At 33.6% G+C, this 14512-nt stretch overlaps 1 protein-coding gene across 2 annotated transcripts in view; it reads left to right on the top strand.

Annotated features, from left to right (window-relative positions):
- Positions 1-3774: 3774 nt before the first annotated feature.
- LOC136984169 (CDAN1-interacting nuclease 1) overlaps positions 3775-14512 on the top strand; it is a 35526-nt gene continuing 24788 nt past the window's right edge. For both annotated transcript variants that reach the window (XM_067281104.1, XM_067281103.1), the window contains exon 1: positions 3775-3974. In XM_067281104.1, coding sequence (XP_067137205.1) covers positions 3886-3974 — 89 coding nt within the window. In that variant the 5' untranslated portion in view covers positions 3775-3885. The remainder of the gene's footprint in view (positions 3975-14512) is intronic.

Raw genomic sequence — 14512 nt, 5'->3', positions numbered from 1 at the left:
TGAGTTCAGATATATACCCAAACACCCGAAATTCCATAGGTGGTAATCTATAGTATCCCCTTAAAAAGTTTTAAAAAAATACTTAAAGTTCTCTCTTTAAACCAGCGAGTTAAAATTACTCAGTTTTTCCCGACTTCGAAGAAACTAAGACAACACAACTGGAAAGAATTGAAGCAACAATCACCTTTTTATTAAACTTTTTTCACCATATGCATTTCACTTTACAGCCTCCTCAGTGGTTATTTTGTTTAGCATTATCCGTGCTCTTATATTCAATTAACATATCCCAGCATGCATCTATGCTGACTCCCGTGTTCAAATTAATGGTGTTCGCATAATTATTAACACAATAGTGTTCCACGATACGTCTTATAAATACATTTTCTATTTTATACAATATTTTTATATTATTACCGGTCAATAGTACAAGTTTTATTACAACAACGTTGATACCAGGGAGATTCTATTCTTTTCAGTCGTATTGCCGCTTCGTGCTCTTTCAATCCTATTCCGAGTTTTCTTCCTGTTTCGCCGATGTAAACCTTCTTATCTGAACATGTGCATTGTAGTTTATAAACGACTCCAGCCACATCCAAAGGATTCTTCTGAATTGTAGTATTTCCTTTATCAATTAAATAAATATTTTTACTAAATCTATTACATTGTTTTCCTATCAAATTCACTGGGTAGTTACCTAAGAAACATTTATATTTTTCATACAGATTTTTAATATAAGATATTTTAATAAATACGTTATCAATTTTTTTTATTTTTAACTTTATATCTATTATTAACATAAAAGTCATGCCATTTATATATGAGTTGTCGTGGATAATCGTTTAACAAAAATTTCTTAAATACTTCTTTAAGCTCAATACCTATATATCTTTCTAAAGATGTTCTATTATATATTTTTTGCAACTCCATAAGAAATACGTTTCGTTTAATTTTTTCAGGACAGTATAATCTATAGTTCATTACCTTATTAATATTACATGTCTTTTCGTACTTACGGAACAAAACTTTTTCTTTCTGTCTCGCTATTATGACATCCAAGTATTTGATCTCATTGTGTATCTCATCTTCGTAAGTAAATTTGATGTTTTCGTTCAAAGTATTCGCATAGCCCTCAATGTTCCGTGCTGTAGTAATATCAGAATCATATAAAATCAGTATGTCGTCTACATACTTCGCATAAAAGACTATACCTTTTAATTGGAAGATTTTTTCATCAATCATGATCATACAAATTTCGGCCAACTTGGGGCCCACAACCGATCCCATTGCTATACCATCCTTCTGGCGGTAGTACTTTGTTGAAACTGTAAAATAGTTATTTTTAAAGATAAAATTTATAAAATCCAAAATGTAGTGCGGTAAATTAAATCTGTTCATATTTTCTATTATAAAATCCAAATGTATTGAAGGGTACATCGACTTCACATCTAAACTAACCAATCTGTAAGAATTCCTAATTTGGCCATATGATAGTCTTGAGATTAATTGATCGGTATTCTTAACACTATATTTAGAATGTGGTATGCATTGCAAGTAATCTTTAATGTAATGTTCTAAGTTGTACATTACAGTATGCCTGAAATCAACTAATAGTCTATAGTGCCTGCCTACTTTCAAGGGCGTCGCCAGCCAATGGGCCAGGGGGGAGCAAGATGATATAAATTGATAGAGGATATGAATTGTATGTAGGTAAAATAAAAACAATTCATAAATTTTAAGAAGCTTAAAAAGATTATTTTAATTAAAACATAATCTTCTTGGGTTTTTCGCGTGGGAAATTATAAATCGGGCAATAAATGACTTAGCATTTAAATAATTTTTTTCGCATGTCTAGGGAGGGGCAACTGCCCCTCTGCCCCCCCTCTGGCGACGCCCTTGCCTACTTTATGAGTTTTAAGTCTGATGTTGAGCACGGAACATTGAGGGCTATGCGAATACTTTGAACGAAAACATCAAATTTACTTACGAAGATGAGATACACAATGAGATCAAATACTTGGATGTCATAATAGCGAGACAGAAAGAAAAAGTTTTGTTCCGTAAGTACGAAAAGACATGTAATATCAATAAGGTAATGAACTATAGATTATACTGTCCTGAAAAAATTAAACGAAACGTATTTCTTATGGAGTTGCAAAAAATATATAATAGAGCATCTTTAGAAAGATATATAGGTATTAAGCTTAAAGAAGTATTTAAGAAATTTTTGTTAAACGATTATCCACGACAACTCATATAAATGGCATGACTTTTATGTTAATAATAGATATAAAGTTAAAAATAAAAAAAATTGATAACGTATTTATTAAAATATCTTATATTAAAAATCTGTATGAAAAATATAAATGGTAGTGGTAACCACCCAGTGAATTTGATAGGAAAACAATGTAATAGATTTAGTAAAAATATTTATTTAATTGATAAAGGAAATACTACAATTCAGAAGAATCCTTTGGATGTGGCTGGAGTCGTTTATAAACTACAATGCACATGTTCAGATAAGAAGGTTTACATCGGCGAAACAGGAAGAAAACTCGGAATAGGATTGAAAGAGCACGAAGCGGCAATACGACTGAAAAGAATAGAATCTCCCTGGTATCAACGTTGTTGTAATAAAACTTGTACTATTGACCGGTAATAATATAAAAATATTGTATAAAATAGAAAATGTATTTATAAGACGTATCGTGGAACACTATTGTGTTAATAATTATGCGAACACCATTAATTTGAACACGGGAGTCAGCATAGATGCATGCTGGGATATGTTAATTGAATATAAGAGCACGGATAATGCTAAACAAAATAACCACTGAGGAGGCTGTAAAGTGAAATGCATATGGTGAAAAAAGTTTAATAAAAAGGTGATTGTTGCTTCAATTCTTTCCAGTTGTGTTGTCTTAGTTTCTTCGAAGTCGGGAAAAACTGAGTAATTTTAACTCGCTGGTTTAAAGAGAGAACTTTAAGTATTTTTTAAAAATTTTTTAAGTTTTTAAAAGTTATGAATAACCGATCCCATTGCTTTTATTTAATTTTATAAATTTATAAACTTTTTTTTTTTTTTTTTTAACTCTTTCCGCCCTGTGGGCACTAAGAGGGCCTCTTTTAGAAGGCCCATTATGGGTTCGGCCAGGCCCACAATGGGGCGACCGGGTGGTGAGGGACGGGGCCCGACATATCCGAACGGACCACCCCCCGAAAAATTCCTGGGGATTTTCGACCCGTTCGGATTCGATCGCGGGTCCCCCAGAGCGGTAGGCTGCCACCTTGACCGCTCGGCCATCCGGCCGTCTGTATTCAAGTGCCGTGACCAGGATACATTTATAAACTTTAGAGAATTTATATGTTTTTGTCGATGTCGTTTCCATATCAAAAAATATTTTCGATAAATGCGATTAAAAAAAAATGAACAAATATTAATTATTTGCGCATTGCCCTCTAAGATATTCAAAGCTCCCCCCCCGGTGGGGGCCATGCATTTTGAAAAACACCAGTCTAAGGCCGCGACTCCACTAGCCGTAAAAGGGCCGTAAAACCCCTCACCGTAAAAGCTTTTAATCACGTGATCATGATATTTTACTCCTGAGCAGGTCGTAAAATCAACGTAAAAGCGAGTTAAACACTGCTCAACTCGCTTTTACGTTGGTTTTACGACCTACTCAGGAGTAAAATATCATGGTCACGTGATTAAAAGCTTTTACGGTGAGGGGTTTTACGGCCCTTTTACGGCTAGTGGAGTCGCGGCCTAAATGTTTGTGTTTTAACCGGTAGAGGGCAGAGAATACATGAAATGGCGCTCGTTTTGACTTGCGTTGGGATGCATTTTGTCATTATACTAAAAGAGTTTAAAATTTAAATTTATAGAAGATGAAGCTAGAAACTTACCGTCAAATCGTAGAAGAATGTCATAAAACTAATGCTAACAAACTGGATTCGTTAAATGAAAAATTTAGCGGGTAATTTTTCTATTTAATAAAAATAGTGTAAATACGTTTTTAGGCTTTTACAGGAATGTCAAATGAAAAATAAGGCCGCGTTTCATGACAGTTATCTGAAACTTAATCCATTGTATTAGTGATAAATGCCAGTATATAGACATACAAATCAGTATATCACATTCAAATGTAAAAAAGAAAAGTTAAGTATTTTTAAAGTAAAAGTAAGCACCTGTAGGCTACTGAATTTTACAAGAACTAAGTTGCATTGAGGTCTAAGTTACCAATATAATAGTTTATTTATAAAATACAAAAATCGAAATAAAATGTTAACATTGAAATAGCTCAAATAATGAAATGATTAGTGCCTTTCAGAAGTAGCTCAATTTGTTGTTTCTAGCTGAAAGTGGCAACATATTTGGGTCAAATACAAAGTCAATTTTTAGATTTAAATAAGAAAAACATTCTGCCTTGTTGAACATAGCAAATTCATGCTCAATAACAAGGAATGAACCCTACACTTTTCCAGCAGGATAATATATTAAATTTACATGGTAGCAAATGTAAAGTTTGAAATTTAATTTAAATTTATAGAATGTTGTAGGTGTGTTCCGAATAGATCAAATTTGTAATGAAGCAGCATAGTCAAACTACTTGAAAATATTTTTCATTTCTGTGATTTAGTTTGCTGGAAATAAAAAATTATATTTTATTAATATTGGTCTATTGTGACTACAACCTATTAGTAGGACTTATACTGATTTAACTTGCAGAGAAAATATAGAGATTGAATCAATCTCTTTGTACAAAAGAATAAACTTTTATTTGCATTTGTATACAATATTTTCTTGTTTTTTTAGATCTTTTGTCCCTTATTATCAGGTGTTTTATCAGTTATATTTCTAAAATGCAAAAAATTTTAATTATATTAGGTAAACCGGAAAGTAATGTCTATTCTTCACATGTCAATACTTGATTATCATTTATCAGCTCATTGTGTACTTCAAAGGCATGTGAATTTTTTTGCAATTTTGGATGAAATGACCAGCCAAATACCAGAAGAGGTACATATCCGGCATTGTATGCGTTTTGAGTTTCACAAGGGTAGTAATGCAACAGTTGCTACCAAAAACATTTGCAATGTTTATCCAAGTGCATTAGATGTTCGTAAATGCCAAAGGTGGTTTTCTAAGTTCAGATCTGATAATTTTGATCTTTCCAACTCGTATCGATCAGGAAGACCAACAACTTTAGACAATGACGTGTTAAAGGCAGAAGTGGAAGCAAATCCATATCAGACAATCAAGGAACTGTCAAACACTCTTAACAAACCTTGCTCGACCATCCAAGAACATTTGCAGCAGATTGGTAAAGTATGCAGAGTAGGTGTTTGGGTCCCGCATAATCTGTCCAAAGAAAACAAAGCTAACCGATCTACCACATGCAACTTACTGCTTCAACAGCAGAATACAGAAGTGTTTTTGATTGCTTGATCACTGGAGATGAAAAATGGGTCCTCTATGAAAACCCAAAAGGCAGTGGCTCATTCTGAATGAATCGCCACAAAGTACTGCTAAGCCAGGTTTACATTCCAAAAAGGCACCTTTGTGTGTTTGGTGGAGTATTCGTGGAATCGTTCATTTTGAAGTGCTGAAACCTGGAAAAACTATGAATGCAGACCTTTACTATGAACAATTGGATCGAGTAAATCAATCTTTAATTGAAAAGTGTCCAGCGATTGTCAACAGAAAAGGCGTTATTCTGCAACACAATAATGCAAGACCACACTGTGCAAGACAAACCCTGGGAAAAATGAATTGGGGTGGGAGGTATTGCCTCACCCATCATACTCACCTGACCTTGCACCATTGGATTTCCATTTATTCCGATCACTACAACACTTTTTATGTGCCAAAAAATTTGAAAATTTGGATGATATCCAAAATGCCATCTCCAGATATTTTGCTCAAAAACAAATTTATTTTTATTGATCCAGCATTGAAAATTTGCACACTAGATGGCAAAAGGTTGTTGATAATGAAGGTGATTACATCATTGATTAAAAATGAAAACAAGTTAAAAATTTATTTGTTTGATTTTAATGTAAAAAAAACGGCATTACTTTCTGGTTGCCCTAATACAAAAAAAATTGTTTTTTTTTTATATTTTTAAATTCAACAGTACTTACATATGGTACATACAGTACAATAATTGCATACAGTACTTAAAATACTTTTGACGACTTTTTCCTAACTTATGCATAAGTCTTCCAAGTTTTTTCTCCATTCCTGAAGGATAAAATTCCAAATAGATGCTATTTTCCTTTTATAACTGTTTTTGCTTTTAGCATGGTTGAAAATATTTTCTTTTTAATTAATTATAAATTATCTATTTTTATAATTTCATACTTATTTCCTTTTCCCTCCTCTTCCCTTTATTTTTTTTTACTCTTGTTACAGCATTGGTTGTACTTTCTTCTTTCTCTTTTATTCTTCTGTTGCAGTTGTGTTTAAATAACATTATTATTATTATGTTGGGTTAAGTTAGATATACTCGGTTAACACCGGTGGCTAAGTACTATGCCGGACCAAAGTCAAGGCATAGTAACCAAAACAGAAATTAAAGAAGTGTATCAGTGTGTGTGTCTGTATTCAGGAATTTTCTCACAATATGACATGTATTCAATATAGTGGCCTTCTGTAGAGTGATGTATGTGTTTCTATTCAATTCTAATGTGCCCAGGCTTTTGTGTAGTGTGTGTGGTATGACACCTGTAGAGGAGAGAACTACAGGTACAATAAGCACCCTATCCATCCTCCACAGATGCCTTATTTCCTGGGCGAGTTCTGTGTACTTGCTAATTTTTTCAGTGCATGCGTTTTGTATATTGTGAGTGTTTGGAATGGATATGTCTATAATGTATGTGATTTTATTGTGTTTGTCAATGAGTGTGATGTCTGGTCTGTTCTGGTAAATTGTTTTATCTGTGATTATGGCTCTGTCGTAGTACATTTTGTGCGTGTTGTTTTCCAATACTGTCTGTGGAATGTATTTGTAGTATGGTTCGTGGATGTCTGCTAATTTGTGTTTCTTTGCAAGCTCTTGGTGTATTATATTTGCTACTTGGTTATGTCTGTGTAAATAATCTGTCTGTGCCAAGAGCTTGCAACCAGAGGTGATGTGTTGTATAGTTTCTGGCATGATGTGACATTTTCTGCATGTGTCATTTGTGAGTGTTGCATCTTTGAGTATGTGTTTTCTGTAGTTTTTAGTATTTATGACCTGATCCTGTATGGCAATCATGAATCCTTCCGTCTCCCCAAAGAGGCATCCCCGAGCTAACCAGCTGTTTGACGCAGTTTTGTCAACAAAATCCTGGGCCAGATCGTAAGGATGCCTGCCATGGAGTGCCTTTCGAGCCCACGATTGCTTAATGGTGTCTATGCTTTTTATATGTTGTGTTGTGTCCATATGATGTGAGTGTAAGTTTAATGGTGTGTTATTCGAGTCTGCTAGAGTTACTGCTTTATGTAATTGTGATGTTTCTTGTTTTTTGTAGAAAAACTCTCGCAGTGACTGTATTTGTTTGTAGTGAAGGTTAACTATGTCAATCAGGCCACGTCCGCCATCTTTACGTGGAAGAATTAATCTTTCTGTGGCGGATTTAGGATGATGTTGTTTATGCTTAGTAAGTGTTGTTCTTGTTTTCCTTTGGAGTTGCTCGAGATCTGTGTGAGTCCAATGTATAACTCCAAAAGAATATGTGAGTACTGGGATGACATATGTGTTTATTGCTTTAACTGTGTGTTTTGCATTTAACTGTGTTCTGAGAATAGCATTTAACCTACTTTGGTATTCTTTAATTAATCTTTGCTTTATTTGTGTATGTTCTGTTAGTTTGGCCTGTTGGAATCCTAAATACTTGTAGAACTCGCCCTCTTCCATGGATTCAATAATGTCTCCATTTCCAAGTGCAAAATCTTCTTTCTTCAGGATTCCTTTTTCTATGTGAACTGTTTTGCATTTATCTAGGCCAAATTCCATTTGTATGTCCTTGGTGTATGAATGTGTGATTTGTAGGAGTTGATGAAGTTGTTTTTGTGTGGATGCATAAAGTTTTATGTCATCCATGTACATGAGATGTGACAGTGTAAACTGTGTTGTTTTTTCGTGTCTGATATTGTAACCATATTGCGTGTTGTTTAACATGTTGGATAATGGGTTCAGGGCTAAGCAGAACCAGAGAGGACTCAAGGAATCTCCTTGAAAAATTCCTCGCCTAATAAAAATTTGCTTTGTTTGTATGGAAGTGTTACTAACCCTGAGATGTAGTGTTGTTCTCCAGTGCTGCATAGTGTTTTGAAAGAATGCAATGAGTGATGGATGTATTTTGTACATGTGTAGAATATGTAGCAGCCAACTGTGTGGAACACTGTCGAATGCTTTTCTGTAGTCTATATATGCCATGTGTATGTTTCTGTGTTGTTTGTGTGCTTGCCGTAGAATGACTGAATCTATGAGTAACTGTTCTTTGCATCCCCTGTGGTTTCTACGACAACCTTTTTGCTGTTCTGTTAGAATGTTGTGTTCTTCAACGTGTTTGTATATTTTGTTTGCGATACAGGATGTCAATAATTTGTAGAGTGTTGGAAGACATGTAATTGGTCTGTATTGTGTGGGGTCTGTGGTATTGTTGTTTTTAGGTTTCATGTAGGTGATGCCCTGAGTAAGAAAATTTGGCATGTCTTGTGGATTGATGATGATGTGTGTTAGATGTTTAGCTAGTTCCTGGTGCAGTGATGTAAACTTTTTGTACCAGAAATTGTGAATGTTGTCTACACCAGGTGTCTTCCAGTTGTGTGTTCTGTTAACAGTGTATTGGAAATCATGTATGCTTATTTCAACACAGGGCATAGTTGGTATGTTGTGCAAGTTTCTGTTCTCCTCCTCGATCCAGCCTGCATCAGCATTATGCGTGACAGCACTGGACCAAAGAGAAGACCAATATGTTGTGAGTTCTTCTTCTGTTGGTGTGCCACTGTGCTGTGTAACAGTGTTTGCTTTGTTATTGATTTGTCTGTAAAAGAGTTTTTCATTGTTTGTAAATAATTTATTTTGTTGTTTTCGTAGTGTACATGTTTTGTATCGTTTGAGTCTACGTGCTTTGGCAGCAAGTTTTTGTTTTAGTGTATCAATGTATTCTGTAATGTGTGTGTTGTGATGTTCATGTTTTGTGTGTGTTTTTATTTTCTTGAAAATGTTTTTGAGCTGTTTCCTTAATTTGGGTGTTATGTTGTTTTTAGCGTATTGTGTCAGCTTGCCTAATTGCTGTCTAATGTCATTTATTTGTGTTTCTATTCTTCTCTGCCAGGCAGGCTTGTGATAGAATTGTGTTTTCTGTGTATTTGTCTGTGATTGTACTTTCAGTCCATGGTGTGTCACTACTGTGACTGCCCCAGCATAAACTAATGTATGAATGTCTGCGAGTGTAGAAATTGAATGAATGTAGTGTGGTAGTAAGTGAGTGTTTACATAATTTAGTGTTTTTCCTACTTCCTTCGACGTGTTGATTTTTGGTATTCGTGGTCGTTGTGTGGGATCTGTGCCTGTATATTTAGTGAGTGTTTCCTGAAATATAAGTGAGAGCGTATTAACTAAATCCATGTCTATGTTATCAGTGATGGATGAGGAAGTGTCTGTAGTATCATTAGTGGTAATTGTTGTATGTGTGTTATTATCAATGCTTGTTGCTGGATTATCCTGACAGGTTACATGATCTTCATTAATGTTAGATGTTTCTGTCTGTTGATGTATTTGATCAGCAACCTGTTGTTTGATAAGTTCAAGTGTTGTTTGTGGAATAAGGTTGTTGTGTATAATTGTTCTTTTTTGATCAACAACCCTTTGTTCGGTGACAGTGAGATGAGGATACTGTTGTGTGAATCTATGGTGTAGTTGTTGTCTGTATGCTGTCATGTTTGTTTCGAGTTTTGTGATGGTGTAATAAGTACGGATGATAAACTCGTTCATTTCTACTGTCCATTTCATCCGTTGGCGTGGTTTTCCAGCCTTTGTGGTCTGTGGATGCATTGCCACAGAAACACCAAGGCTGGGTTGGTTCCTCACATCTGTTGAGGGCATTGCAGTAGCCATGCTTGGGCCGGTGCTGCTTTCGCCACCGGTAACCAAGGGAGACTGTGGCCTATTTTTCGAACGTGAGCCTCTGCCTAACCCACGAACGCGGACCTTGTTAACCCGGGCGACGTCCGAGCCGGTATCACACTTTGATCTAGTTATCACCATAATAAATATCTCCACAGAATTGTGGGTGTGGTCACTCTTAGCTTCATTTCTCCTCATAGACCTTACTGGCATGGGTGTCCCTACCAGGAGCTTGTGCTCCAGCCTGCATTGCCCTATGGATCAGTAAAATTACTGGGCTCTCCCACACGACCAGGTGGTGAACCATGGAGAGCTATTATTTATTATTATTATTATTATTATTATTATTAATCTTTATTAGCGTATTATGGGAAATTCCCGTTACAAGGGGGGAAATCATAGAAAAGCGCAGCAATAATAAATAAGGTTGTACAATTCTGTATTATTTCTAAATTACAATTTATATCAGTTAACTCTATGATTCGCTTTCTATGTTTTTACTTACATTCTCAGACATTTTAATATATTTATTGAAAAAGTTATATAACCTAATTAACACTGTTGCACTTATTTGAAATAAGTTGATATAGAATTTCGTGGTTGATTTACTGTTAGACAGGGCAGTAATACCAAATTGATATCTGATCTCTGTACATTCCTTACATACACAAATTATATGATAAATCGAATTTTGTTCTTTACATAAGTTACACAAATTGTTCTTGATATTCAGATAATTCTGATTGACTATTACATAAAAACTATTCAATCGGAGTTGCATGTAAAATCTTTTCATCGCGAATGGAATGGGAAAATGCAAATAAACAGTCGAAGGAGGGAAATTAAGATTATCAATATACCAGGGATGAAATTTAGAGCTCTGTAGTTTATCCATTTCTTGATGGATTGAGTTGTTATACATGTTTTCTATTAGAATGGAGTACCCAAAATTCCAATCTGCTTCCGTATTATTAAATAGTGTAGGTGATATTCCATATTTTGCCAGCATTTGACAAAATTTATTATACCAATTATTTACGTAATTTTTCTTTGTCTCAGTTAGACTCTTAAGTTTTTTTAATATAATGTCTATCCAAATATTATGACTATTAGTCAATCTTTTATAGAATTTTAGTATTCTTAATACCAGATAAGACTCCAGTTGTAAGCGATTTGTATCATGTCGGATCGCATATCCGGGTACAGCTCTGTCTAAGCCATATATTTTCCTTATATATAATAATTGAATTTTTTCCAGTCGGGATATCCAGTCCATGCCCCATATCGGAAAGCCATAACATATTGAGTTTATGACTATTGTTGAAAATAGCTGCATTTGTTTCTGTATAGAGTTTATTCTTATTTTAGTTAATAAGTAAATAAGGTTATTAATTAATTTGTGTGCTTTGTTCCATACATATTGCGCATGAGCTTCAAAGGATAATGTTGAAGATAAGCTGATTCCCAGGTACGAAACCTCCTCGACTACTTTTAGTTTATCATTTAAAAGGTAAAAATTATGATCTTGTCTAGACAGTCTTCCACCCCTTCGGAATATCTGTACATACGTTTTGTTTGGATTGATTTTTAAACCTAGTTGTAAGAAATATTTCTGCATTAAATTAATTTTTCTCTGTAGACCCATTTTAGTGTTCGAAATTAACACAATGTCATCTGCATATTGAATTGAGTGAATTAACTGATTCTCTATCAAAATCCCATCCTCTTCTTTTTTAAATTGCCCATTAATGTCATAAATCATAAAATTGAATAAGTGAGGCGATAGTGGGTCACCCTGCAGAAGACCACCATAAATATCAAATGGTGGGTATACATTTTTTCCACATTTAATTGTAACAAAGTAATGACCAAATAAAAATTTTATAGCATTGATAAACAAAGTATCCACACCATGGTTTTTTAGTTTATCACATAGTGTTCCTATTGGCACCGAGTCAAAAGCCTTTTCTAGGTCCAAATAGACTGTATATAATTTGTGTCTTTTTCTGGATAAATGGATTTGAATGATTGATATTAATGTAAATAATGCTGTTTCTGTTCCAGTCTTTTTAGTAAAAGCAAATTGGGTGTCTGAAATCAGGGAATTTGCTTCCGTCCATTGAATAAATCTTGACGCCAAGATTGATGTAAAAATCTTCCTTAATGAAGAGAGAATTGCAATAGGTCTATAGTTGCTAGGATTTAAATCATCGCCTTTTTTAAATATCATTCGGAAATATGACGAGCTCCATGACTTAGGGTAAATACTATTTTGATACATATAATTAAAACTAAGTGCTAACAATTCAGCCGTTTCGAATGGTAATCTTTTTAAAAAACTATTTGGAATGGAATCAGGTCCCACAGCAGTGGTTTCTTTTAATTTTTTTATAATATTTACTATTTCTAGAGCCTGAATTGGCGAATTTAATACACCCTCATTTCTGTTCATTGTATCCTGTCCTGATTCTAGAGTATTATTCATATTATTTGCTTTCCTTTTTCCAAAAAATTCAAACCATTTTTCAAAGACAACAAACACTTGCTTTTCCTCATTTATTCTCGGTCGATATTTTTTAACTGTTGACCAGAAAAAATTATTGTTTTTCTCAGTAAGTAATTTTTGATTGATCATATTGAAATATTTCTTTTTCTTCGCCTTTATAAGATTATTATATCCTTTTTTTGAGTCTATATATTCCTTTAGTTGTTCTCTTAATCGATGTTTACGAAATAATACCAATGCATGTTCTTTTTTTCTCTTTGCTCTATAGCACTGCATATCAAACCATTCTTGCTTAAATTTGTATTTCTTCTTATTTAAGTTTTTAGTTTTATGACAATTCGGTTCTATAATATAGTCTTTAAAAATTTTTATTAAAGAATTATATATTTCTCCAATCTGTACTCTATGGATTAATTTGATTCTTTCTCCTATTTCACTTTCGTATTTTCTAATGTTAAATCTACATTTCATCTCTTGTAATTTCTCTTTTATATTTTTCCTTTCGCACAATAATAAGTTAGGCAGGTCTTCTCCTATAATTAATTGTAAAGGGAAGTGATCGGATAGATCGTTATCTAACACCTTAAATTCAGTACAGTGGTCCAATATAAATTCTGAACATATTATATAATCTATAACCGATGCTCCTCTTGGAGACAGAAAGGTATGTCTGCCAGGATAATCCTCTATAGTACGACCATTTAGTATGTAAAAATCGTGACTTTTGGCCAATTTAAGTAACAAGTTTCCTTTTTTATTACTTCCTGTGTCAGAGCTACTCCTTATATTGTAAATTATTCGATTGTTTCCTTTATAGTATGAATCGTTGTAATTTCCAATTCTGGCGTTAAAATCGCCTATAATTAGCCATAATGGAGTAAAATTTAACCAGTTCGATAAAATCTTTTCAATTTCTTGATAAGGACTTTGAAGCGTTTCATAGGGCGGAATATAATTGACTATTATTGCCAGATATCTTTCGGAAAAACTACTAAGTTTTTTTGTTTCCAATTTAATCAATGAGAATATTAAATATGAACTTGTATAAGAATAAATCAAGCTCCCCAAAGTTTTATTCATTATTAACATAATTCCACCTTTAGGCCTACCTACACCGGGATTTTTTATTGCAGGGACCATTATATAATCAAAAGCCCGCAAAATATGTATGTCGTTTGTGGTTAGTTTATTAAGCCAAGTTTCTTCTAAACCTATTATATCATACTTCTCCATCATCTTTTTTAAATAAGTTGAAGAAAACTTATTTCTGAATCCTTGGACATTCCAAGTGAGTATCCTAATTCCAGACTCTTTCATATATTCCATTTTAGATTTATCATACTTACTGCTGTTATTATTAAAAACATTATTATTATTGGGTAAATTTAGTAGTTGAAATTTACATCTAAAAAAGTGTTAGTATCCACTAGGCAGTTATTTGCAAAACTGTATGTAATTTTCTTATTCTTATAAATGATATAGTCATTTCTTAGTAAAATCTGTACACCTTTTTTCTTAGCCTCTATATAATATGGAAGAATTTTGGCTCTACGATCTCTTGTTTCTTGGGTAAGGTCAGATGACATGCGCAAATTATTATATGGCTCTTCCAATGAAACTTTTTTATAATTATAAAAATAAGATATTATTTGGTTCTTCCTTTGGACAGTAGTTAAAGAAATTTTTAGAATAGTAGGTTTTTCCTTTTTAATTATATAAATGTCTTTAACTTCCTCTAATTTAAAGTCTGTTATTTTTAAGGTTTCCTGAATAAATTTGACTAGGCTTTCTTTTATAATTGTATTTTCTTCTATTGGGTATCCGAATAACATTAGGTTAGCTTGCTTAATTATATTTAAAGTGTTATTTACCATATACTGCTGGGCTTCGA

This window comes from Centruroides vittatus, unplaced genomic scaffold (assembly GCF_030686945.1).
Source record: "Centruroides vittatus isolate TY-2023 unplaced genomic scaffold, ASM3068694v2 contig_905, whole genome shotgun sequence".
Lineage (NCBI taxonomy): Eukaryota > Metazoa > Arthropoda > Arachnida > Scorpiones > Buthidae > Centruroides > Centruroides vittatus.
Note: the sequence above shows the minus strand (reverse complement) of the source record. Positions and strands in the feature narration are given on the sequence as shown.